Source organism: Ylistrum balloti, unplaced genomic scaffold (genome assembly GCF_031769215.1).
Source record: "Ylistrum balloti isolate Yb309-2 unplaced genomic scaffold, AGI_CSIRO_Ybal_v1 Utg371318, whole genome shotgun sequence".
NCBI classification, from domain to species: Eukaryota; Metazoa; Mollusca; class Bivalvia; order Pectinida; family Pectinidae; genus Ylistrum; species Ylistrum balloti.
The window spans coordinates 88,326-115,212 of NW_026782703.1; the positions used below are offsets into that span (position 1 = coordinate 88,326).

The 26,887-nt window shown below is 34.4% G+C and overlaps 1 protein-coding gene across 1 annotated transcript in view; it reads left to right on the top strand.

Moving 5' to 3' along the window:
* The window catches only part of LOC132561994 (unconventional myosin-XVI-like), a 50,572-nt gene that overhangs the window by 16,447 nt on the left and 7,238 nt on the right, over positions 1-26,887 (top strand). Inside the window, exons 18-29 of the mRNA XM_060226720.1 lie at positions 3,604-3,676; positions 3,959-4,108; positions 4,549-4,642; positions 5,493-5,645; positions 6,560-6,717; positions 6,831-6,896; positions 7,188-7,393; positions 8,139-8,253; positions 8,524-8,553; positions 9,500-9,596; positions 11,362-11,548; positions 11,789-11,925. Coding sequence (XP_060082703.1) covers positions 3,604-3,676; positions 3,959-4,108; positions 4,549-4,642; positions 5,493-5,645; positions 6,560-6,717; positions 6,831-6,896; positions 7,188-7,393; positions 8,139-8,253; positions 8,524-8,553; positions 9,500-9,596; positions 11,362-11,548; positions 11,789-11,925 — 1,466 coding nt within the window. The remainder of the gene's footprint in view (positions 1-3,603; positions 3,677-3,958; positions 4,109-4,548; positions 4,643-5,492; positions 5,646-6,559; positions 6,718-6,830; positions 6,897-7,187; positions 7,394-8,138; positions 8,254-8,523; positions 8,554-9,499; positions 9,597-11,361; positions 11,549-11,788; positions 11,926-26,887) is intronic.

Consider the following 26,887-nt stretch of genomic DNA (forward strand, 5'->3'; position numbering starts at 1 on the left):
TGAAATTTGGTATATGGCTTCTTGTTGCAAGGATACAGATTAAGTTTGATTCCCATCTGTCTGTGACCCTTCTTGTTTGAGTTATGCCCCTTCAAACTTAGAAAATTCTTTGGGAATATTGTTTTCTTGACTTTCTTTGGTTATGCTTTGAGTTATAGAAATGAAATTTGCTATATGGCTTCTTGTTGGAAGGGTACAGATTAGTTTTGTTTCTTGGCAGTCTGTAACCCTTCTTGGCAGTCTGTAACCCTTCTTGACAGTCTGTAACCCTTCTTGGCAGTCTGTAACCCTTCTTGGCAGTCTGTAACCCTTCTTGGCAGTGATATGTCCCTTTGAACTTGGAAAATTTCTCAGGAATATTGCTTTGCCAAGTTTTCCCTTTATGCTTCAAGTTATAGAAATGAAATTTGGTATTACAACTTTATGGTTGATCGTTGCACATCCAGTTTAATTTCTGGGTGACCGTGACACTTTATGGAGGTGACATATACAGTTCCAAGGAACTCTTGTTTTGTTAGCTGTGTGTTTGGGAGGTAGATCACGGACCCTAAAAGTGAAGTGATGGTTTTTTTGTTAACTATGTGTTTGGGAGGTAGATCACAGACCCTTAAACTGAAGTGATGGTTGTTTTGTTAACTGTGTGTTTGGGAGGTAGATCACGGACCCTAAAAGTGAAGTGATGGTTTTTTTGTTAACTGTGTGTTTCGGAGGTAGATCACGGACCCTAAAAGTGAAGTGATCATTTTTTTGTTAACTATGTGTTTGGGAGGTAGATCACGGACCCTTAAACTGAAGTGATGGTTTTTTTGTTAACTGTGTGTTTGGGAGGTAGATCACGGACCCTAAAAGTGAAGTGATGGTTTTTTTGTTAACTGTGTGTTTGGGAGGTAGATCACGGACCCTTAAACTGATGTGATGGTTTTTTTGTTAACTGTGTGTATGGGAGGTAGATCACAGACCCTTAAACTGATGTGATGGTTTTTTTGTTAACTGTGTGTTTGGGAGGTAGATCACGGACCCTTAAACTGATGTGATGGTTTTTTTGTTAACTATGTGTTTGGGAGGTAGATCACAGACCCTAAAAGTGAAGTGATGGTTTTTTTGTTAACTGTGTGTTTGGGAGGTAGATCACGGACCCTTAAACTGATGTGATGGTTTTTTTGTTAACTGTGTGTATGGGAGGTAGATCACAGACCCTTAAACTGAAGTGATGGATTTTTTGTTAACTGTGTGTTTGGGAGGTAGATCACGGACCCTTAAACTGATGTGATGGTTTTTTTGTTAACTGTGTGTATGGGAGGTAGATCACAGACCCTTAAACTGATGTGATGGTTTTTTTGTTAACTGTGTGTTTGGGAGGTAGATCACGGACCCTTAAACTGATGTGATGGTTTTTTTGTTAACTGTGTGTATGGGAGGTAGATCACAGACCCTTAAACTGATGTGATGGTTTTTTTGTTAACTGTGTGTTTGGGAGGTAGATCACGGACCCTTAAACTGATGTGATGGTTTTTTTGTTAACTATGTGTTTGGGAGGTAGATCACAGACCCTAAAAGTGAAGTGATGGTTTTTTTGTTAACTGTGTGTTTGGGAGGTAGATCACGGACCCTTAAACTGATGTGATGGTTTTTTTGTTAACTGTGTGTATGGGAGGTAGATCACAGACCCTTAAACTGATGTGATGGTTTTTTGTTAACTGTGTGTTTGGGAGGTAGATCACGGACCCTTAAACTGAAGTGATAGTTTTTTTGTTAACTGTGTGTTTGGGAGGTAGATCACGGACCCTTAAACTGATGTGATGGTTTTTTTGTTAACTATGTGTTTGGGAGGTAGATCACGGACCCTAAAAGTGAAGTGATGGTTTTTTTTGTTAACTGTGTGTTTGGGAGGTAGATCACAGACCCTAAAAGTGAAGTGATGGTTTTTTTGTTAACTATGTGTTTGGGAGGTAGATCACGGACCCTTAAACTGAAGTGATGGTTTTTTTGTTAACTGTGTGTTTGGGAGGTAGATCACGGACCCTAAAAGTGAAGTGATGGTTTTTTTGTTAACTATGTGTTTGGGAGGTAGATCACGGACCCTTAAACTGATGTGATGGTTTTTTTGTTAACTGTGTGTTTGGGAGGTAGATCACGGACCCTTAAACTGATGTGATGGTTTTTTTGTTAGCTGTGTGTTTGGGAGGTAGATCACGGACCCTAAAAATCGAACGAATCGGGCTGTGATTGATTACAAATTATTTTACCTCTTAGTTTCAAAGTAAATCTTGGATCCTAAAAGTGGCACTATGATTATTCTATTTTCCCTGGGATAACCAGTTACACATATTTCACCTCTTGAGTTTCAGTGGAAAATCAAAGATTATCAATAATAAACTTTGAAGTTTTTTTCAACACTAACCCTAGTTAAATATCCATCGGTGAATTAAGTGAGGTTGCATGGATTTGATCTACACAGTGGGAAAACAAAACATCTCGCCTGCCTCACTAAAATTATAACACCATAATAAATAATGGTGATTTAAATCTCTTTTACAAGTTGTTGACATATTACTGGGAAATCAGAAAATATAGAATCAATCAAAAACCATTATGTGTTTTATGATTTAGAAACATTTTATCCTGCAAGATGTTCAGGGACCAACACATCAGCTATGACTCAAAGTCAAAGGGTGGGCTTATTACAGAACAGTAAGTCATGGTGCCAACACATCAGCTATGACTCAAAGTCAAAGGGTGGGCTTATTACAGAGCAGTAAGTCAAGGTGCCAACACGTCAGCTATGACTCGAAGTCAAAGGGTGGGCTTATTGCAGAGCAGTAAGTCAAGGTGCCAACACATCAGCTATGACTCAAAGTCAAAGGGTGGGCTTATTACAGAGCAGTAAGTCATGGTGCCAACACATCATCTCTGACTTGAAGTCAAAGGGTGGGCTTATTACAGAGCAGTAAGTCAAGGTGCCAACACGTCAGCTATGACTCGAAGTCAAAGGGTGGGCTTATTGCAGAGCAGTAAGTCAAGGTGCCAACACATCAGCTATGATTCGAAGTCAAAGGGTGGGCTTATTACAGAGCAGTAAGTCAAGGTGCCAACACATCAGCTATGACTCAAAGTCAAAGGGTGGGCTTATTACAGAACAGTAAGTCATGGTGCCAACACATCTGTTATGACCCAAAGGCATGAATGGACTTAGAACAGGACATTGAAATATACATTTGTAATAAACTGTAGAACTTGTCAGTAATGCTTCTGAGTAGCATATTACCATGTGTGGGCTTATTGTCAGACACATTATAGATAAAGATATATTTTCTTCCTATGAGCAAATTCTATTTTGGATCACACAGCAGTGTCATCACTAATTCATGAGAGATCAGTGACTAATGCTGATTGGTCTGGTGCAGCCATAGATACCTTATATAGAGTAAGCTGTGCAGGTGAATTACATATACTAATGGAGATGAATCTCCTGGAAGGTTAAAGGTCACAAGTTTATAGAGCAAACTGATTAATCACAAATAAGGTTATGTACAATAGACAATGCTATCTCTGTATATTTATAAACAAATACTTTGATCACTGATGACTTTTTTTATCTTACAGAGAGGATCCATTACTCATTGGTATATTGGACATTTTTGGATTTGAAAATTTTGCCAAGAATAGTTTTGAACAGGTATATTAATCTATAACTTGAAATGATATTAAAATCTTCTAATTGTCAACAGAATAACCTGGAACAAAGTTTGTGTCGTGATTTTTGAAAGGAACTTAATAATTATCTAAAAAAATAAAAAGCTGAAGAAAAAAAAATACAAAACAAAACAAAATTTTGATTATTTAGTTGTTTGCAACAAGCAATATTTGTGGCTTTTTAACCCTTGATTATGTTGTTTTCTAGATATATAAACATTGCTTTACCTAATTATGATGATTTTGATACCACAAATCTTTCCAGGTGTGTATAAACTTGGCCAATGAACAAATGCAGAATTACACCAATGAGCATATCTTTTACAAAGAGCAACAGGACTGTCTGCAAGAAGGTGTCCCAATGGTCGATTTTGACTACAAGAGTAACCAATCAGTTCTGGACACATTCTTTGAGGTTGGTATCTGAGAAATTTACTTTGTCTATCGGTCAATAGCTGAAGTCACCGATATGCTAATTAGATAACATATCTTTCTTTATCGTTGCTGAAAATTTGTATTTTGGGTTACATCAACAGCAAATCAGTGTCTACTGAGTACCTTATACCAAAATACCAAAATGAACTCGGAGGAATATATTGCAGGATGATGAAATAGCATTTGTTAATTCTACTGAAGAGCACTAGATATGGATGGGCTTGTTAATAAAAAGATTACAGAGCAAAACAAAAAAGCATTTATTTGTAACTGCTGAACAGTAATATATATGGGTGGGCTTATTACAGGACAATAAATAAGTGTTTGTTTGTAACTCTATATATATGGGTGGGCTTATTACAGGAATATAAAATAAATATCTTTCAGTATTTAATTGTTTGATAATTTCTCTGTTTGAAGAAACACACCGGAATCTTAGCTATTTTAGATGAGGAGAGTTCATTCCCCAAGGCAACTGACAGCTCCCTAGCAACCAAGCTTCACCAGGGTCCAGGTGTGTAAATCTCCACTACAGTTGTCACCTATAATATTATTGTTTTTATGAGAAAGAGGAATTAGGAAGACCTATTTATAACTTTATCTTGCCGTCCATGATTTGTTATTAAGAGACCAGCTGTGTTAAGAGACCGCCTTTGTAACAGACCAAATGGTATAAGATACCTGTATTTAGAGACCAGCTGTGTTAAGAGACCACCTTTGTAACAGACCAAATGGTATAAGATACCTGTATTAAGAGACCAGCTGTGTTAAGAGACCGCCTTTGTGGCAGACCAATTGGTATAAGATACCTGTATTAAGAGACCAGCTGTGTTAAGAGACCGCCTTTGTGGCAGACCAATTGGTATAAGATACCTGTATTAAGAGACCAGCTGTGTTAAGAGACCGCCTTTGTAACAGACCAAATGGTATAAGATACCTGTATTAAGAGACCAGCTGTGTTAAGAGACCGCCTTTGTGGCAGACCAATTGGTATAAGATACCTGTATTAAGAGACCAGCTGTGTTAAGAGACCACCTTTGTAACAGACCAAATGGTATAAGATACCTGTATTAAGAGACCAGCTGTGTTAAGAGACCGCCTTTGTGGCAGACCAATTGGTATAAGATACCTGTATTAAGAGACCAGCTGTGTTAAGAGACCGCCTTTGTGGCAGACCAATTGGTATAAGATACCTGTATTAAGAGACCAGCTGTGTTAAGAGACCGCCTTTGTGGCAGACCACCTGTTATAAGAAACATCCCAGTCTCTAACTGAACCAATGTTGATAAAGTATTTAGAAATGTATGATTGATATGGTTTTAAAATGATCCCTTTATGTTACTGATTCAAACTATTTTTTCTAGGCAAGAAGTTTCAAGATGTATACAAGACACCCAAAGATATGGGAGTGGTCTTCACAGTGGTCCATTATGCTGGTGCAGTGTCTTATGACTTAATGGGTTTCCTAGACAAGAACCGTGACACCCTTCCGAATGCTGTCACATACATTTTGAAAAGTGTGTATTATCAGCTACCTCATAAAAATATGAAGATGTGTTTGCTGTATATTTGTTAATCAATCTAGCCTATGAATATTTTTATAATTAAAGAAATATTTTACTTAACGTTTGTGTACATACGTCAGTAAATTTTGCGATTAAGTCACAGTCTGCTTCTGACATATCAATTCCTGGCAGTGGTTTCTGTTTGATATACATTGTGTGAGTCAAAAAGTCCAGGAGCATCACATGACAGGTGGTGACTTCACCGTTATTATGGTCGTCATTACTCTGTCCTATTTATCAACGTTCAAATTTATTTATCTGCTTTAAAGGGAGATGATTGGTTTTCTGCACAAGTCAAACTGGTAACTTAAAGCAAATTATTTTTCAACATACACCATCATAATTCTGTACTGATGTTGGAAACATATATTTATGTTTATATGTTGAAAAATATGTGATTAGAATTTTCAACTCAATAGGTTTTAAAATTGATACTGGAATGACTTATGTCATGTTGACTTTTATGTATGTTCTTCTCATTACCTCAAAAAAATAAAAACAACTTAAGGTTGGACATTGAAAGTTTCATTGTGTTTAGATGTGATATAATACTTTGGTAATGGATGACAACGTACCTGGAATGAATTTCATGTCAGAAATGTTTTGAGACAAACAGTTGTACAAATGTTCTATCAAGCATAAATTTGGTTTTTTAAACAAATATATGTGTAATAAGCAAATTTTTTCTATGTGACATTATGCAAAATTTAGAAGCCTTGAACAGTTTTATATTGAGAATGAAGAACTGACAATTCTAAGTACTTAATGCTTAACTAATCTCCAGGATCTTAGTGATGTGAATGTGGTATGTAAAAATTAATGTGCTTTTCATCAATAAGAGTTTGTTCCCTTGGCCTAATTTTCAGCCAGTGAAAGCCTGTTGATCAAGGATCTGTTCCAGTCACGAGTGACCAGGACAGGTTCCCTCGCCCCAAGTGCCCGGCAACAGAGATCCCGTAGGGGCACTACCATCAAGTCTCCATTTGAATTCTTTAAGAAAATGAAAGGAGGAAAAACGGACAAGGTAAATGAATCAAAACATTTATAGATTTACTTGTGTCCACTTTGATAGAATTGATGCTTTAAGTATTAAAATTAGTTCAATATAAGTAATTATTGTTGTTTATATTGTCACAGAAATCCAAACGCCCAATGATGTCTGTCGAGAGAAAGGGCCCAGCTACCATGGCGTATCATTTCAAGGTCAGTTTCCCAGCAGAATGAAGACACCTTTCTTTACTGCTAACTAAATATCTCTAACTAGATAGGCAGACACCTGTCACTTGTTTTCCTTACGTATTCAATATTTTGGCAATTTCATGAATTCTTTGACTTTTTACAGGTTAATCATGACCAGATAACCCAGACGTATATCTTTTGTTGTGTTTAACGTGACCAGATAACCCAGAAATATATTTGTTGTTGGGTTTAACACAACCAGATAACCCAGAAGTATAACTTTCAGAATGTTTTTTTTCTTGATTTCTCCTGCAGAATTCTCTGAATGACCTGATGGCTAAGATCCAATCAGCAAAGCCCCAAATTATACGTTGTATTCGTCCGAACACCACCAAGGCCGCCATGTTGTTTGTCCCGGAATATGCCCTTGCCCAGCTGCGTTATACAGGAATAGCTGAGACAATCAAAATCAAAAAGTTTGGTTATTCCATGAGAATCAGATTCCATGATTTCTTACTGAGGTATACAGCAACTCATTTGAATTTAAAAACTCCTCAAATTTCTCTTGACTCTTTGAATCTTTCTCTAAAAAATCACTTTGATACATCTGGTAACTATCTTACCAAAATTTATTATCTCCCCTGAAATGCCGTTTGGATATATTAATATAAGTATCTATCAGATTGTATAATTTCCTTCTTTCTTCCAGTACACTTTTGTTATCTTTTATGAACAATTTTACAATTTGTGAGACATTGACATAATTTTATGGAAGTTAAGGCTCTTTCAGAAATTTTGTCCAGAAAACCTATCAAAAATGTTAACCCTATTGAGTTATGCTTGTAATTATTTTTATCCAATTTAAAAATAATTTTTTGAAGATGTTAATAGTGGCAATGCTTCTGATTAACAAAATCTTATTGTTTGTGGTAGAATATCTTTATTATCAAATTTTTCATTGACGTAACAACATTGCCACACAAAGGGAAGAAGACTTACATATGATAAAATATATTTGTGATGAATTTGTGGTATGCTAATGATGTCCATTTAACATTTCATACTTTTAGCTAGAAGCAAATTTTCATACCTGTTGTTTAATTTACTTTTGTTTTCAAGATGTGAACAATTTGTGATGCCAAAGCCAGTTAAGATATTACAATAATATTTCAAATAAGATGAAAATATATTATTATGATGAGTGTTTATTGGTTTGTAGCAAATAATGATATTACATGTTGAGAGGATTATGTATGATAACTGCAGGTACCACACCCTAACAGTCTGTCTACTGCCACAACACAGTATGATATCAGACTTGGACAAATGTAAACATATCTTACAGTGGTGTCACCTGTCAGAGGCCAAGGACAAGTACAAGGTAGGTAGTGTTGTGAGGGGGCAGGGTGGGATAGGGGAAAGGGGCCACATCCTAACAGTCTGTCTGCTACCACAACACAGTATGATACCAGAACTGGACAAATGTAAACATATCTTACAGCGGTGTCACCTGTCAGAGGCCAAGGACAAGGTAGGTAGTGTTGTGAGGGGGCAGGGTGGGATAGGGGAAAGGGGCCATATCCTAACAGTCTGTCTGCTACCACAACACAGTATGATACCAGAACTGGACAAATGTAAACTTATCTTACAGCGGTGTCACCTGTCAGAGGCCAAGGACAAGGTAGGTAGTGTTGTGAGGGGGCAGGGTGGGATAGGGGAAAGGGGCCACATCCTAACAGTCTGTCTGCTACCACAACACAGTATGATAACAGACAATAGATATCTCTGTCACACTTCCATGTCTTATGTATGAATGTGTTTTGTTCACATGCTAGATGATTTCTGAGATACCATCATTCAAAGTTTAAGGTCACTTTCTAAAATTAGAATTTTTTGTCACACTTCCTTGCCTTCAATTTATACATGTATTTTGTTCATGCTTGGCACACATGTTTATATTTAATGTACTTTAATTAAAATCAAATACGAAGGTCAGGGTCAAAGATCATTGCATATTAAGTATAAAGTTCAAGGTTAAAGATCAATGCAAATCATATACGAAGGTCAGGGTCAAAGATCAATGCTAAAATAGACATATTGTATTGATAACTGAACTTGCACTTTGGACATAATTTTCTGAAAGGTCATCAATAAGTTCAAATATTGGCCAAAGGTCAAGGTTGCTTAAATTAAACTGTTTGAAAAATGTGTTTAAACCTGTTCAGTAGGTGGTGTCTCCTTCTAGTGTTATTTGTTTTTCATTCAGTTCGTTTTAGATTTAGTAACTATGTGATGATCTACATAACAAAATGTTGAAACACTACATATATATTGCTAAAGAATTATGAGCTTTGTTCACTTTCTTAAACTATGTAAATTTATCACAGTTATCATCATTACTCTATGAGTGATAACTACTGGCTTGGTGAATCGAGTGGAAGGATCCTATATGATGGAGCTCACATCATATCTTGTTCATGTCTAATACAAAAACAACAAAAGATGTAAAAAAATCATAAACCAAATTTGGTAAAAGACGAACTAGATATGAAGAATGAAATATTTACAAAGAGTTCATTGAAAAAGTACATGAAGACCTAAGACTGGATGATTTTGTATTTTTGCAGATAGGAAAAACCAAGTTATTCATGTGTGAACGACACTGTAGCCGTCTGGAGGAGGGGGAGATCACTCTCAGTAGGAGAGTGACTTTGGCCCAAGCAGGTCAGTATTTTTTCGAAGTTTTTGTATTTCTTAGGATCAATAGGATTGATATGGCTGTCTCACATTGTATTTATTTGGCTTACATGGAAATCTGATCATAGGATTAATTCTTGTTCACCTGAGACAAAGTCTCTTGGTGGTCTATTGCGATCACCTCTGGCTTCATGCGTCATGCATCTGTAAATAATTGAACATTTTTGACTTCTCAAAAATCCCTGAACGGATTTCATTGAAATTTTTTCAGAAACTTTCCCCAGCCTAAAATGAACCTAAATAGTGAAAGATATGGTCTCCACCCCACTGTGCCTGAAGGGCGGGACTGAAATGGGTCAAATTGACTTGGATTTCAATAATCTTATTATCAACACCCACATATTATACAATCAAATGCTCTTCATGGATGAAAGTGTCTGAAGGCACTTTACCAAAATTGTGAATTTCATGGCCCCAGGGTCTCATATTTCCACATTAGTTTATATGGGAAAAATAGTTTTTGAGGATAATTTGTTTAATTTCCATTGGAAATATGTCAAACTTGGTTAGAATTATGAGCCACAGGATGACAGTTTGATAGTATGCCCATACTGATCCTATCTGACCCCAAGGGGCCAATTGACAAGACCATAAGGGGTCAAAATTACTCACATTTCAATCATCTTTTTCACAACACCAAGATTTGGCAGATTCAAAATGCTGTTAATGGATGGAAGCATCTTAAGTTGCTTTACCGAAATTGTGAATTTCATGGCCCCAGTGGGGAGAGGGTGAAGTTAACTATAGTTTATATAGATAAAATAGATTTTTTTTAGCATAATTTGTTTAATTTCCATTGGAACATTTCATATTTGGTTAGAATTAGGTAGATGAATTGATGATATTTCAATATTGATCTTGGCTGACGTCCAGGGGCTGTTATATGTAGGTGGGGTCACAAGGGGTCAAATGACTCAGATTTCAAAACTCTTCTTCTCAACAACCAGATATGGCAGATTCAAATGCTCTTTATGGATGGAAGAATCTTAAGATGCTTTACCAAAATTGTGAATTTCATGGTCCCAGGGTCTCATATTTCTTCCTATGGAGGGGGTAAAATTTACTATTGTTTATAAAGAGAAAATAGATTTTTTTGAGCATAATTTGTTTAATTTCCATTGGAAATATTTCAGACTTGGTTAGAATTATGAGTTAAGAGTGATGGCTTAATGGTATGCCCATATTGATCCTATCTAACCCCCAGGGACTGATGGGTGGGGCCAAAAGGGATCAAATTGACTTAAATTTCAAAGATCTCGTTCTCAACACCCACATTTGGTAGAATCAAATGCTTTACATGGATGGAAGTATCTTAAGGTGCTTTAGTTATCAAAATGGGTCTCATATTTCACCCTGGGGAGCAGGTTGATTTAACTTTAATTTTCATAGGAAAATTGCATTTTTGAGCAGAACATTGTTTATTTCCCACTGGAAATAACTGTAAGAACTATTGGTATAGAATGACAGTTATGATAGTATGCATGTATTGACACTGGCTTACTATCATTGTCACAATTTCTTTTTCATAACACTTGACAACTACTTACCCTTTAACCTTTATACTCAATATTGATTATCTCAGGTGGACCGTCAAGACTGCCAGGCCTCTTTTACTTTTTAAGAAAGAATATGTGTCAGCAAAGTTTAGTTTGTAACATTGTTAAAGTGCATCAATTAATGAATTAAATCTGACAGTCTCTTTCCATTATCATATCTCACACATACTTTCCAGTTGTACGTGGGTTCCTCGCCAGGAAAAAGTTCAAAACTCTCAAAATACAAATCCAACAGAAACAGGAAATGGAAATATCCACCTTCTGCCACCAGATGGCTCTCCATCAAGATCAACTATTGTCATGGTTACTAGACATTAACACTGAGGATGACAAAATACAGCAACAGAAGCTGAAAACTGATGAGTGAGTCTTAAAATATTTGCTTTCACTTCTTAAAAATAATTCATTTGGTGGTGTACTATGACATACATTTGGCTTAATATACAAAAAAAAAAATAGGGTTTTCAACCTTTTTAATTATTCATGATTCATATGGATGATGGGAGTTGACAAAGAAATCTCCAAGCTCGAGTTACTCCTGAGCCATCATCGTTGTCATCTTTTTTGTGATCTGTCCTGAGAATGTCTGTTTCCTGTGTACAGAGTTCGGGAGATCTGTAAATCCCTGGAGGCTCTGGATGATTTACTTAACATATACGATGACTGTATACCCGCACCTTATCCAGAGGAAGTCTTCGATGACTGTATACCCGCACCTTATCCAGAGGAAGTCTTCGAAGGTAAGAACAATTACTTACCTCATAGATAACAACGATATTCTCTACAGCAGTCACATTTTCTTCCTAATTCAGCTACAGTTCAGAAGATGGAAGATAGAGTTGCTAAAATTACTTATAAATAGACTTTTCTACATAATACAAAGGAATTTTTACCGATATTGTGGGAAGAAATTTCAGAGAGAGTTGTGAAATTTTAGTGGATTTGGTGAATACCTAACAGTATTTTCCAATTAAATTTAATTGTTGTAAACACTATTTATGAAGTATGAACTTATCCATGATTATGATATGAGATTTTGGTCATCCTGGCAAGTTTTTAGAAAAAAACTTTTCATGTGTGGATGGTGAAACGTAATCTCATCGAATACTTGTTGGATTCTACTGTGATTCCTGGACAAAAGGGCCCTACATTTGTAACCTATAATGGTATCTGCATAGAATGATTTTGAAAAGCTAACCAATCTGTGCTTGGTTACCTTTTTCTTTTACAGAGTTTTACCATAATTATGCCAAGCTTTGTCATCTTAACAAAACATTTAGATTACTACTTTATTTATAATATTATTATTGCTTAAATTGAAAACAAAACAAAATATTTGTGATTTATGTTGAAAAAATCATATTTCAATGATATAGATGTATCAATATTTTATTTTAGATATTTTTCATCTCAATTGAGAAAAAATAGAAGTTATAGCTAAATGTGTGAAACTGCTAAAGTATGAATAAACTAGACCCACGGTAGTGGATAAATAGTACCACTTAAATGTGTAGAATGTCATTAGAAGGAAGCCCAATCCTGGTCCTGACTGATCAGCTGGCCTTCCACAACATACCTTTGTCTGGCCTATCTATCTATATATCATCTGTCTCCTCACCTACATTGTAAGATGTGTGATTTAGTGGCAATGCCAAGAAAAGTTAAGACAAGTGTGTTTAAATTGTAATTTTGAAAAAAGCTAGGACATATAGTTTAGTGGCAATGTCAAGATAAGTTAGGACTTGTAGTTTAGTGGCAATGTCAAGATAAGTTAGGACTTGTAGTTTAGTGGCAATGTCAAGATAAGTTAGGACATGTAGTTAAGTGGCTATGACATGTAGTTAAGTGGCAATGTCAAGATAAGTTAGGACATATAGTTTAGTGGCAATGTCAAGATAAGTTAGGACTTGTAGTTTAGTGGCAATGTCAAGATAAGTTAGGACATGTAGTTAAGTGGCAATGTCAAGATAAGTTAGGACATGTAGTTAAGTGGCAATGTCAAGATAAGTTAGGACATATAGTTTAGTGGCAATGTCAAGATAAGTTAGGACATGTAGTTTAGTGGCAATGTCAAGATAAGTTAGGACATGTAGTTTAGTGGCATGGTCAAGATAAGTTAGGACAATTAGTTTAGTGGTAATGTCAAGATAAGTTAGGACATGTAGTTTAGTGGCATGGTCAAGATAAGTTAGGACATGTAGTCCAGTGGCAGTATGAAGACCTGTTATATAGCTGAATCTTGGTGAGATTACACGATTCCTGGTCTGCTTAATCACATCATATCTATTTTCATCTTTTTGCCTAAAAACTTCACATGCTGATATGGTTATATTGATGATTGGTAATTTTTATAGTATGTTTTGATTTTTTTTCTGAGAGACCCTAAATTCATGGAACCATCTTGGTCTAAAGTGTGACAAAGCCTCATCAGACCATTGTGACTGTCTGTCCTACTTATGGTTAAAATCATCCAATCATTTGAATGAAGAGTCAGACTAATTTGCATTTACAACAGCTAGGCATTTGTTTCTATCTATTGCTTGTGATCCTTTCAGTAAGGGGTGAGAAATGATATTGTTTCCACATGCTGTAATCAACATAACTGCATTCTTGGTTATTACAAAGAATGAACAGTAACAGTGCACTGTGTTACACATGTGTTAAACACATGCCTTCCTTATCATTTAAACCTGCAGTATGAAATGCTGGTGAATGCTTCCTGTAAAAAAATGTCTGTTCTGGATTTCTCAGATGATCTCTTGAGAATAGGTAGACCTTCTCAGCATTGACAATACCACTTACTAGGAGGGTGTACTTTGAATTTCTATAGTACATAATATATTTCAGTACGATTAAATGACCATTCTGAGGGATATTTTAGCCCACCATGATCAAATAGTGGGCTGTTCAAATCATCCTACATCCGTGGTCAGTTGTCTGTTTGTCAGTAAACTTTTTGTCATAGATATTTTCTTTAGATGTATTGGATGGATCTCTCTCAAATTTCATATGTAGGTTTCCTTCACGTCCCTAGTTATACCTGTTTCACTGTTTTGACTGTAAAAAAAAAAAAAAAATGGCCGACAGGAGGCTATCTTGGATTTCAACAGTGGAAGTGTGTTATTGCTATTTCTCAAAAAGTACTGGATTGATCGCTCTCAAATTTCATCTGTAGGTTCTCCTTAAGTCCCTAGTTGTGCCTATTTGATTTTAGGACTGATCTGAAAAACAAATGGCTGACTGGCGACCATCTTGGCCTTGGCAGTAAAAAATCATTATGACAAAAACAGAGAAGAGAAGAGAAAAGACTCAATTTATAAAGAGCAAATCAAGATCAAATAATAAATAAATACCCTGTGGAATATCTTGTTGATGGTTTTTAAAGAAAGACCATTCAAGTCAATGTTCTGTAGTAAAAATCTGTTCGAAGAATAAAAGGTTTTCCTAACTGACCTTCAATATTTTCAACAAAGGTGATAACAATCTGCTGTGGTCCAAATACATCAAAATTGCGAACAATACCCTCCTGTAGTGTGTTTAAATCAATATTTTTATAAACCTTCAGAATTCTCAGAAAGCTATGGTTCAAACACTGATCAAAAGAGCAGATATTCTTCCATGGTGTGTTTCACCCAATACTTTTATAAGCCTGAGAATTGTTAGAAAGCTATGGTCAAAACATATCAAAAGTGTAGATAATACTCTCCTAAGGTGTGTTTCAGTTAGTATTTTTATAAACCTGGAGAATTGTCTGAAAGCTGTGGTCCAAATACATCAAAATAGCAGATAATACCCTCCTATGGTGTGTTTCACTCAATACTTTTATAAACCTGGAGAATTGTCTGAAAGCTGTGGTCCAAATACATCAAAATAGCAGATAATACCCTCCTATGGTGTGTTTCACTCAATACTTTTATAAACCTGGAGAATTGTCTGAAAGCCTCCTCCATAAGCTGTGTTCCTTACATCAACAGTTGGAGAATGGTTTTCCTAATTATGTTACAGCTGGCAGACAGAAGACAGGGACAGATGATGGACAAGCAATCCTACAGTCATATTTTGTTAATTTTGTAGATGGTGCTGTAATAGGAACCCTGGTATCTATACCAAATCTACTAACATCTTTTGTAGCTGCTGCTGAAAGCAACATTATTGTTTGAAGAGAGTTTAAAGGTTTCTTTGATTTGATGGTGGTTAAATTCCATTGTGTGTAGAAAAATACAGAAACCAGAAATGGATTCATACACAGATATGACTGATCTGTTTTGTTTGGTTTTGTTTCACTTTGATTTTGTGGAATAGTGAAGTGAAAAATCTAACGGAAATTAAGTGAAAACTCTAGCGCCAATATTTCCCTTATTAAAGATATTCATGCAGTGTTCACAGCAATTATAAAACAAAAACAATGTTGGAAACAAATTCACTATCACTAAATCAGTAATTCAATCTGTAACGAGAGGGTTTCTTGGGAAATTTAAAAGATTTCAACATGAGTTTTTAAAATTATCAACATAGGTGAAGTATCTCACATTTAGAAAATATACCTTATACATTGGATACAGTAAAGTGAATATGATCCAGTACCTGACTTTATTAACACCCTGTCTAATCCGACTACGGAGTACACTCCTAATTAAACTGTTATTTACTCCTAACTAAACTGATATTTACTCCTAACTAAACTGATGTACACTCCTAACTAAACTGTTATTTACTCCTAACTAAACTGATATTTACTCCTAACTAAACTGATGTACACTCCTAACTAAACTGATATTTACTCCTAACTAAACTGTTATTTACTCCTAACTAAACTGATATTTACTCCTAACTAAACTGTTATTTACTCCTAACTAAACTGTTATTTACTCCTAACTAAACTGATATTTACTCCTAACTAAACTGATATTTACTCCTAACTAAACTGTTATTTACTCCTAACTAAACTGTTATTTACTCCTAACTAAACTGTTATTTACTCCTAACTAAACTGTTATTTACTCCTAACTAAACTGATATTTACTCCTAAACTAAACTGATATTTACTCCTAACTAAACTGTTATTTACTCCTAACTAAACTGTTATTTACTCCTAACTAAACTGTTATTTACTCCTAACTAAACTGATATTTACTCCTAACTAAACTGATATTTACTCCTAACTAAACTGATAAACACTCCTAACTAAACTGTTATTTACTCCTAACTAAACTGTTATTTACTCCTAACTAAACTGATAAACACTCCTAACTAAACTGATTTTTACTCCTAACTAAACTGTTATTTACTCCTAACTAAACTGATATTTACTCCTAACTAAACTGATATTTACTCCTAACTAAACTGATGTACACTCCTAACTAAACTGATTTTTACTCCTAACTAAACTGTTATTTACTCCTAACTAAACTGTTATTTACTCCTAACTAAACTGATAAACACTCCTAACTAAACTGATATTTACTCCTAACTAAACTGTTATTTACTCCTAACTAAACTGATATTTACTCCTAACTAAACTGATGTACACTCCTAACTAAACTGATAAACACTCCTAACTAAACTGTTATTTACTCCTAACTAAACTGATAAACACTCCTAACTAAACTGTTATTTACTCCTAACTAAACTGTTATTTACTCCTAACTAAACTGATATTTACTCCTAATTAAACTGTTATTTACTCCTAACTAAACTGATATTTACTCCTAACTAAACTGATATTTACTCCTAACTAAACTGTTATTTACTCCTAACTAAACTGTTATTTACTCCTAACTAAACTGATATTTACTCCTAACTAAACTGATATTTACTCCTAACTAAACTGATATTTACTCCTAACTAAACTGTTATTTACTCCTAACTAAACTGATATTTACTCATAACTAAACTGATATTTACTCCTAACTAAACTGATGTACACTCCTAACTAAACTGATAAACACTCCTAACTAAACTGATATTTACTCCTAACTAAACTGTTATTTACTCCTAACTAAACTGTTATTTACTCCTAACTAAACTGATATTTACTCCTAACTAAACTGATATTTACTCCTAACTAAACTGATATTTACTCCTAACTAAACTGATATTTACTCCTAACTAAACTGATATTTACTCCTAACTAAACTGTTATTTACTCCTAACTAAACTGATATTTACTCATAACTAAACTGATATTTACTCCTAACTAAACTGATGTACACTCCTAACTAAACTGATAAACACTCCTAACTAAACTGTTATTTACTCCTAACTAAACTGTTATTTACTCCTAACTAAACTGATAAACACTCCTAACTAAACTGATATTTACTCCTAACTAAACTGTTATTTACTCCTAACTAAACTGTTATTTACTCCTAACTAAACTGATGTACACTCCTAACTAAACTGATATTTACTCCTAACTAAACTGATATTTACTCCTAACTAAACTGATGTACATTCCTAACTAAACTGATATTTATTCCTCAGTAAACTAATATCTGAGTAAACAGATATCTGACTCCTGGGTAAACTGATATCTGACTCCTGAGTAAACTGATATCTGACTCCTGAGTAAACTGATATCTAATCTGACTCCTGAGTAAACTGATATCTAATCTGACTCCTGAGTAAACTGATATATGACTCCTGAGTAAACTGATATCTAATCTGACACCTGAGTAAACTGATATATGACTCCTGAGTAAACTGATATCTAATCTGACACCTGAGTAAACTGATATATGACTCCTGAGTAAACTGATATCTAATCTGACTCCTGAGTAAACTGATATATGACTCCTGAGTAAACTGATATATGACTTCTGAGTAAACTGATATATGACTCCTGAGTAAACTGATATATGACTCCTGAGTAAACTGATATCTTACACCTGAGTAAACTGATTTATGACTCCTGAGTAAACTGATATTTGACTCCTGAGTAAACTGATATATGACTCCTGAGTAAACTGATATATGGCTCCTGAGTAAACTGATATCTAATCTGACTCCTGAGTAAACTGATATCTGACTCCTGAGTAAATTGATATCTAATCTGACTCCTGAGTAAACTGATATCTGACTCCTGAGTAAATTGATATCTAATCTGACTCCTGAGTAAACTGATATCTAATCTGACTCCTGAGTAAACTGATATCTAATCTGACACCCTGTATAATCTGACTCCTTAGTGTTCCAACATCTCGCCTTATTCTGCTTCCCATATGATCCCATTACTTATATCACTAAATAAGTTTTAATCTGACAGTTCCATTAGGTATAATACACTACAGATCCTTTATCAAATACTCAGTGTTGAACTTAACAAGCATTAAACCTGAAAGGTCCAGAAAGTTTTCAGCTTATTAGATTTTTCACATGTCAATAGATATAGTGAATTACACCTTTATGATAATAATATTGATCTCCCATATAAGAACGTTTATTAGCACTTCAAACATAGTCATGACAAGAATACCCTCGCAGTATCAAACATAATCAACAAATATGTTATCTTAATGAAATTACATTCATTTGATGATCATAGATGAAGCTTTGGCATGTCAGAACATCATTTAGGCCTGTAGTAGATTACATCTAATTAATTCAGTCTAGATTTAGATTTTTCTCTCAGGTTAATATTCACGGTGGTTGTAAGTTGCTATCCAGCACACATGATTTCTATACAGGCCACGATGACTTGGTCTGGCTGAAGTTCATGACCTTCATCAATATTCAATAGACTAACTGTTCATGGTGAGTCAGGACAGCATTATAGTACTATACAGTCAAACGTCCCAAACTCTTCGCTTAAGGAGCTATGTTACCTTACCCTTAAATGTCCCTCCTTTCATAAGCATTTGGAGTTTTGGAGGGTAAAAAAAGCACTAAAAACCAACAACAAACCAGAAAAGCAAAAAAATCAATAGATAAATAGATAATAATAATAGATAAATAATTAAATAAACCAAAAGTAAAGAGACAGAGTGTTAAAGTTTGAATATTCTATAATATAATTCAAGAAGACTGAGGTATGTTTTAAAACAATTTTATATTTTAATCTAATCAGTGATGATGAACTTTTGACCACAATACCCATGGTTTATACAGCTAGCCTTAGTTATTGGATATGATGCACTAATGGAAATAAAATGACTCTATAAATAGATTTAATTGATTATGGATGGATCCTGCAGATCAATGTAAGACCAGTAGAGTTTGGATTCCTGTAATGAAATTATTCAGACATTACCAGAATTTCCATCACCCTTTACACCTAGAAAATGTTCATGTTTTCAATATTCTGTTTTTAGTCTAAGGATACATGTAAAATGCCTATATTCAGTGTTAATGGACTGTATTTTGAGGATCAGTCTTTTCTGTTTTGTTTTCCAGTACAAGAACTGGAGACATAAGTTTGGTTATTGTGAATTTTCATATGAATTAAATGTGAAATTCAAGAGTTTGATCAAACTAGACACACACAGAGAATGTCATACATATGTACTGACTTGGTTTTAAAACCAGTTGACAAGTGGTCATTAATCAAGCTACGAAAACTAAGACACAGTGTAAGTGACCTTCAATCCTAATTATGTATTTTCTTTACAATGTAAACTTGAAAAAAAGAATTTCGTTAATTTGCCTTAACAGAATTTAATATCTGTTGACAACATTTACCCTACATCATGGTTACATCTACAGTATAAATCATGAAACTCACAAAGCAAACACGCTTGAATCAAATACATCGGGCAAGTGTTCTGCTCAGTCCCGATTTTTTCTCTTCTTTAAATTTGTGAATTCAACATGGATGATTCGAACACTGTTTGAGTTAAATATTGTATTTTGTGGTCCATCCTTTCTAAATTCTACCAAAATTTCATTTTTTGTGTTGAACTTTCAGACGTCACCTTGTCTCAGGTAAAAAATTTCCCAGATTCGGTCCGAATGATCGAGTGTGATCTGTCAGCGGTATCGGTGTTAACAAGCCCTATTGTAATTTTTTATCAAACATTGATCCTTGCATTTACCTAGGTGCATAGGTGAAAGCTAGAATTTATACAGAATTAGGCAACCAAACTTAAAAAAAATACATCGCAGTCTGTAAATGGTAAATCTACGCTGTTTTGCTCACTTTTGTATGGGCATGGCTGCTGGAAACCATAAAGAAAAAACTGGCAATAATTACCGCGCCGTTGTAGATTAATGAAAATTCTGGTTTTATATATATATATACAAAGTGCTAGTTACATTTCATTCTATTTTACGGTGATGCTCTTACGGTGCTGTACATGTTAATTTATTCGTCAGTGACATTGCTATAGCCTTCACCTTTTCGTAACCCACTTTAGTGCTATCGATGTTATATTAATGTAGAAAGTTCATGAGTACGTATTTATTGATTTTTTTTTTTAAATATCGTTACTCTTAAGGAACTTGTTATTATTAAGGATATGAATGTGAGTACAATATTATATTACTTACGTACCAATTTCATCAAGGTTGGTGTATGAGAGTGGGTACATACTCATTTCACATTGCATTCTTTGTTTTATATTCGTACTTATAATTTTGTATCTAAATTAAAAGATATTGTTACTTACTGCATGGCATAGGTACGTATACTTATTTATTACTGTCACGTCATGCTATGAGACACATATCAGGTAAGCAACTGATGAAAATAGGTTCATTGTTCTATGCACAACATCTCTATTCTTAGAAATATGCCGAAGTCAAACCATTGGAGAAGCCGAATATTTCATTTGGTCCAGTCGACTTCGACTTATCGATGATGTACCCCACAGCAAGGGTACATCTACTTAATTTTACCTTACAGCAAGGGTACATCTACTTAATTTTACCCTACAGCAAGGGTACATCTACTGAATTTAGACCTACAGCAAGGGTACATCTACTTAATTTTACCTTACAGCAAGGGTACATCTACTTAATTTTACCCTACAGCACTGAATTTTACCCTACAGCAAGGGTACATCTACTGAATTTTACCCTACAGCAAGGGTACATCTACTGAATTTTACTCTACAGCAAGGGTACATCTACTGAATTTTACCCTACAGCAAGGGTACATCTACTTAATTTTACCTTACAGCAAGGGTACATCTACTTAATTTTACCTTACAGCAAGGGTACATCTACTGGATTTTAACCTACAGCAAGGGTACATCTACTTAATTTTACCCTACAGCACTGAATTTTACCCTACAGCAAGGGTACATCTACTGAATTTTACCCTACAGCAAGGGTACATCTACTGAATTTTACTCTACAGCAAGGGTACATCTACTGAATTTTACCCTACAGCAAGGGTACATCTACTTAATTTTACCTTACAGCAAGGGTACATCTACTTAATTTTACCTTACAGCAAGGGTACATCTACTTAATTTTACCTTACAGCAAGGGTACATCTACTTAATTTTACCCTACAGCAAGGGTACATCTACTTAATTTTACCCTACAGCAAGGGTACATCTACTTAATTTTACCCTACAGCAAGGGTACATCTACTTAATTTTACCTTACAGCAAGGGTACATCTACTTAATTTTACCTTACAGCAAGGGTACATCTACTGAATTTTACTCTACAGCAAGGGTACATCTACTGAATTTTACCCTACAGCAAGGGTACATCTACTTAATTTTACCTTACAGGAAGGGTACATCTACTGAATTTTACTCTACAGCAAGGGTACATCTACTGAATTTTAACCTACAGCAAGGGTACATCTACTTAATTTTACCTTACAGCAAGGGTACATCTACTGAATTTTAACCTACAGCAAGGGTACATCTACTTAATTTTACCCTACAGCAAGGGTACATCTACTTAATTTTACCCTACAGCAAGGGTACATTTGCTCTGCTTGATATCCTTTAACATTTAACACACAGAAAGGTACATCTACTTACTATCTGTATAGAAAATTTATGGGACAGTAAGGCTACATCTACGTAATATCTCTTTGAAACATTTACAGTGCAGCAAAGGTACCTCTGTTCCTATGAAAACAAAGAGGTATTACAAGGTGATGAATACAAACAGCTGGTCAAAGGTCTTTTTCTTGTCATTAACTGAATTGATCATCACAGATTTCTGATCAAGGGGAGATAATCAATCGTGCAGCAATATATCAAAGGTTGAGATGTGACACACACTGGCTGTTTTGGTCACTTAGCTATATTACAATCAATAATTAAGGGTTGCTGGAGGGATGAAGTGATATTGATTCTGTGTGTTTTACAGTACAAGTTTGATTTATCAGCAGTAACTTTAGGTGTGATGTTCGGCAGTGATGGAGAGTTAAGCTGGGAAGTTATAAAGAGTACCTGTTAATGAACTGTTTTATATTCGGAGTGTGCCTTGATTTGACAGTTCAGATGCAGATATCCTTGTGAAGTGGCCAGTAATTTGTATGCATGATTTTATAATTTGTACCAAAAAAATCACCTGTTTAAATTATTTATCAATTAATAAATTAAATCAAATTTTGATAAGTTTTTTTTTAATTAATGAATTTAGATATTTGTCTAAAATAAATAAAATAACACTAACATGTGTGTCAGTGAGAATGTTCCACTGAGACAGATCTTGGTAAATAGATGAACACTATAAATGTGAGCTACTAATACATAACAATTGTAACTGCAGGTCATTAATTTGGTATATGTACATCTGTGTACAGAGGATTCAAAACTTACGACATCATTTCACCAGCAACTTTATTGATATAAATGAAGATTTCTGACAGAATGTTAAAACTTTCTGTTAACACCTACAACTTAAAATAATACTGACCCACCAATACAGACTATTGATTTCTCGGGACTGTCTAATGTTACCCTGATTCTTGTTTAGTGAAGGTCAGTGGATCACATATCAAGAAGATCTGTGTCCAGATTGTTGACAGTAATTAGAATCAATAAGGGGCTAGTGGCTGTACACGTTATGCCCTCAATATCCCACACACAATGGGCTCCACAGTCCTACATGTGACCATATGCTCCCGTTATGTAAATTAACATCGAGTCAAATTGATTAAATGTCTGATTGATAAAACATGAGCTTTACCTGATGTAAATTGTGTACACCTGTAGTTAATCAATACAGCAAGAGTTCAGGTTCCTCAGGTGTGATCTTTTTTAAGGTACAGGTATGACCGTAAACGAGATCATTCACCACAGAATAATTGATCAGTATATGACTCCCTTAGATAGTTGAACCTTTTCACTGACCTTACATGTTATAGAAACATAGAGGGCAATAAAACGAAGACTTGCTCAAGTCCTGAGAATACAAACATTATTTTAGCATTACTTTTTGGTTTGGAATGGAAAGTTTTGTATTTTACTTACATTTTAGTATTTGAATGTAATTTCATGTAGAATTAGGTTAAATTCAATTATTTTAATGAAATTTTTGTGACATTATGTTAAATTATTTTGATAAAATTGGTGTAGAATAAGTTTGAATTAATTTCATGAAATATATGTGTAATTTGGTTAAAATCTAAATATCTAAAAAAAACTGATGTAGAGTTAGGTTAATTGTATCTCAGATTTGTTAGTTGTTTTGATATCATGGCTCTATATATAGTGTTAAAGTAAATCTAAATCAAATTTAATCTCTGTTGCTTACTTCCACCTAATCTCTTTTGCTTACTTCCACCTGGTGCTCTTTAAAACACAGTGATGTCTTTATCAACATCCTCCCCAACTTCCTTTCTCAATTATTTTAATTTAATCCTAAAATAAATCCCTTTCTCAGTTTCAGCAGTTCTAGAGCCTGGTGAAATCAAGTGTTTTTGTACCTTAAGGCTACACTAAATTTTATCTCTAGATTGTACATAATGCTAAGAGATATAGTACACTAAGTCTGAAAGTTGTGTGATAAGTGTTCTTCTGATTAATTAATGCTCTACAAGAACAATTTTAAATTTTCAGTCCTGGATGGACATGTTCCACTCTGAACCTTTTTGGGGTTTTGTTGAGGCGTGGTTACAGCCCCTGTGAACCTTTTTTTGGGTTTTGTTGAGGCGTGGTTACATCCCCCTGTGAACCTTTTTTGGGGTTTTGTTGTGTTTACGGCCCTTCTGAGTAAGATTCTTTTGATGAAGAAACTTTACGGCTCCAAAGTAATGCGCACAAACGTGACATAATTAGCACATGTAATAAATAAGAGCAGGATTGATTGTCGTGATCTTTATTGAACAGACTGTACCTATATAACGGGACCATGTCTACAGATATCTATTCCTGTATGGTTTAGGCTGGATTACTGGTGGTAGGTACAAACTTTTTTTTGAAAGTAATGATATTTAGTCATCACCAGTGGTGATATTAATTGTGTTGATAAACTGAAACATGTGAACATGGAGAGACAGGTGAATATTGTTCTTATTTTTTTTTGGTCAATGAAAATAGTTTACAATGGTATAACTGCATTATACCATCCACAAATTTTTTACTTGGATTTCTAGCGTGTAAGATGATTGTGAATGTTACTAATTGACCCTAAAACACTATGAAAATGAACAGGAACAGGAATGTGACCCTGAAAGGTTGTCTGACTGTCATCACAAATCCTCAGGAAGGTAAACCAGATTTCTGAAATTAAGCAGAAAAATGTCAGTAAGTTTTCATGTTTGGGATTTTATATGAATCTGTATTAGTTAGAATAGTGATAAGCCTAGTGTGTATTGCAAATCTGAAACTCAATACCCATTACATGTATAGGGTTAATGTATAGTGTAGAAACAGTACTGAAAATGATGGGCAGTCAGCACATGAAATAGAAAATACGGCAAAATTTTCTAATAAATTAAAAATATTTGAAAGCTTCTAGCAGATAACTGATTCTTGTTATCTTTACTTCTTTAGTTGATCAAATATCTGTATGTTAGAATGATTGATCCAGTAATAGATTATACAGAATATTCTGTGTTTGTTCAGGTGCTTGTTTCTGTATCTCGTTACCAGGGATAAACTAGGTAATTGTATTATCATTTTGAAGTTTAAGATTTATCTTCCTAGAAATAGTTATCATCTGCCAAAAGGTTTTGGTTAGAAGCTTTGTAATCTTGTGTTACTAGTATAAGAGCTACAGAATACTGCCTTGACAATTAGAGGGTATTCTGCTGTATCCATAGCTGACAGTTAATGACCTACAGTTATCACCTCTTAAAATCAATACAACTGGCAAATTTTGAAAATTAGGCGATAGAAGTTTGACATGTTATTGAACATCGGAAGCCTAATAGGTTACTTCAAGTACTAAAGGTCAAATGAAGGGCAAATGTCTTGTTTGTGAGACGTTACCATCTAATCAATATATATTATGTTACAGTTTGTTATTAGGAAGTTGAAAGACATTGTGCTAATTCTTAGTAATATTTCTTACAAAAATTTTCAATATTTTTAAGTAAAGTTGTGATTGCACTTTAATTATGCTTTGATAAGACTAGAAGGTCAGAAAAAACTTGAAGTAAGCGAGGGCTTCATACGAGATAAATTGTTGACATTTCTACTGAAATATATCATCATGTGATCAATACTTAGTAAGTGACGGTTTCTTTTTCTTATAAAACAAAAATTTATATTAGTACATGGGTGGGCTTATTACCAGACACAGACTTTTTGTTGAATTAAAACACTTATTTGATTGGAATTACTTTCTTAGCCAAATGAAATGAAAATAACTCTTTATTATTCAAAACTCATTTCTTAGTTTCAGAGACTTAATATAAGGCTTAAGTATTCTGACATTTGACGGAAGTCATTGAAATATCAGATAATTTTTGTACCTCTGGGAACATTGACAGTTGTGTTGCCTTTTATTCTAAATTCAGCATTATAAAAAGACCAGTAGGACAATCGATTTAATTATTAGTTTAACAAGTACAAATCTGTAAAATAACTGACAATTTTTGTTCAAATTGAAAACGATGATGATAATTATCATGGTCAAGTATGGCAATTTTATGCTGTAATTGAGACGAATAACGAGACAGGAAAAATACCAAGATCTTGCAAGTTGATGACATATTGCTTTTTTATCAGCGGCATGCTTTGATTTATAACATCGTACTTTAAGAATCTTGTTTTCTACATAGTTATTTGTTCTTTCTAGGAAAATCTTTATTAACATGCTAGGTTGTATTCCCCATGTAAGGAATGTCATTACGTGTGTCGTGCAGTGAAAGGGTACACACAGTACACATGTACTGTACATGCCATGTACTAATTATACCAAATATGGGGATATTCCTGGAAAATCATGTCTTATGATATTAAGGTCATGATGTTTCCTTATATTCATTGCTGTAAATATTGATCATAGCTTTAACTTACAAATAGAGTTCTATTTTCTATTTAAAGCTGCTTACAAAGTTAAAAGCAAATATTATTTAGACAGATTGTGTTTCGTTTTGTGATCCTGGGCCAGATTCCATTTTGAAAGCGTTGTGGATTCTGAAGTGAATTAAGATACATAAGAAAGATTAATTTTGATTTATTTTTATCTGACATCATCCTTGTTTTCAATTTTTTTGACCTCGATACCTGAATTAGATTGCTCTTTCTTATGAACACTTTCTCAAGACTTCAGCATCATTGATACTTGCTTGGTCCCCCACAAGGGCTAGTGTCTCCTTCAGCTTTGTCTCCCACAAGGGCAAGTG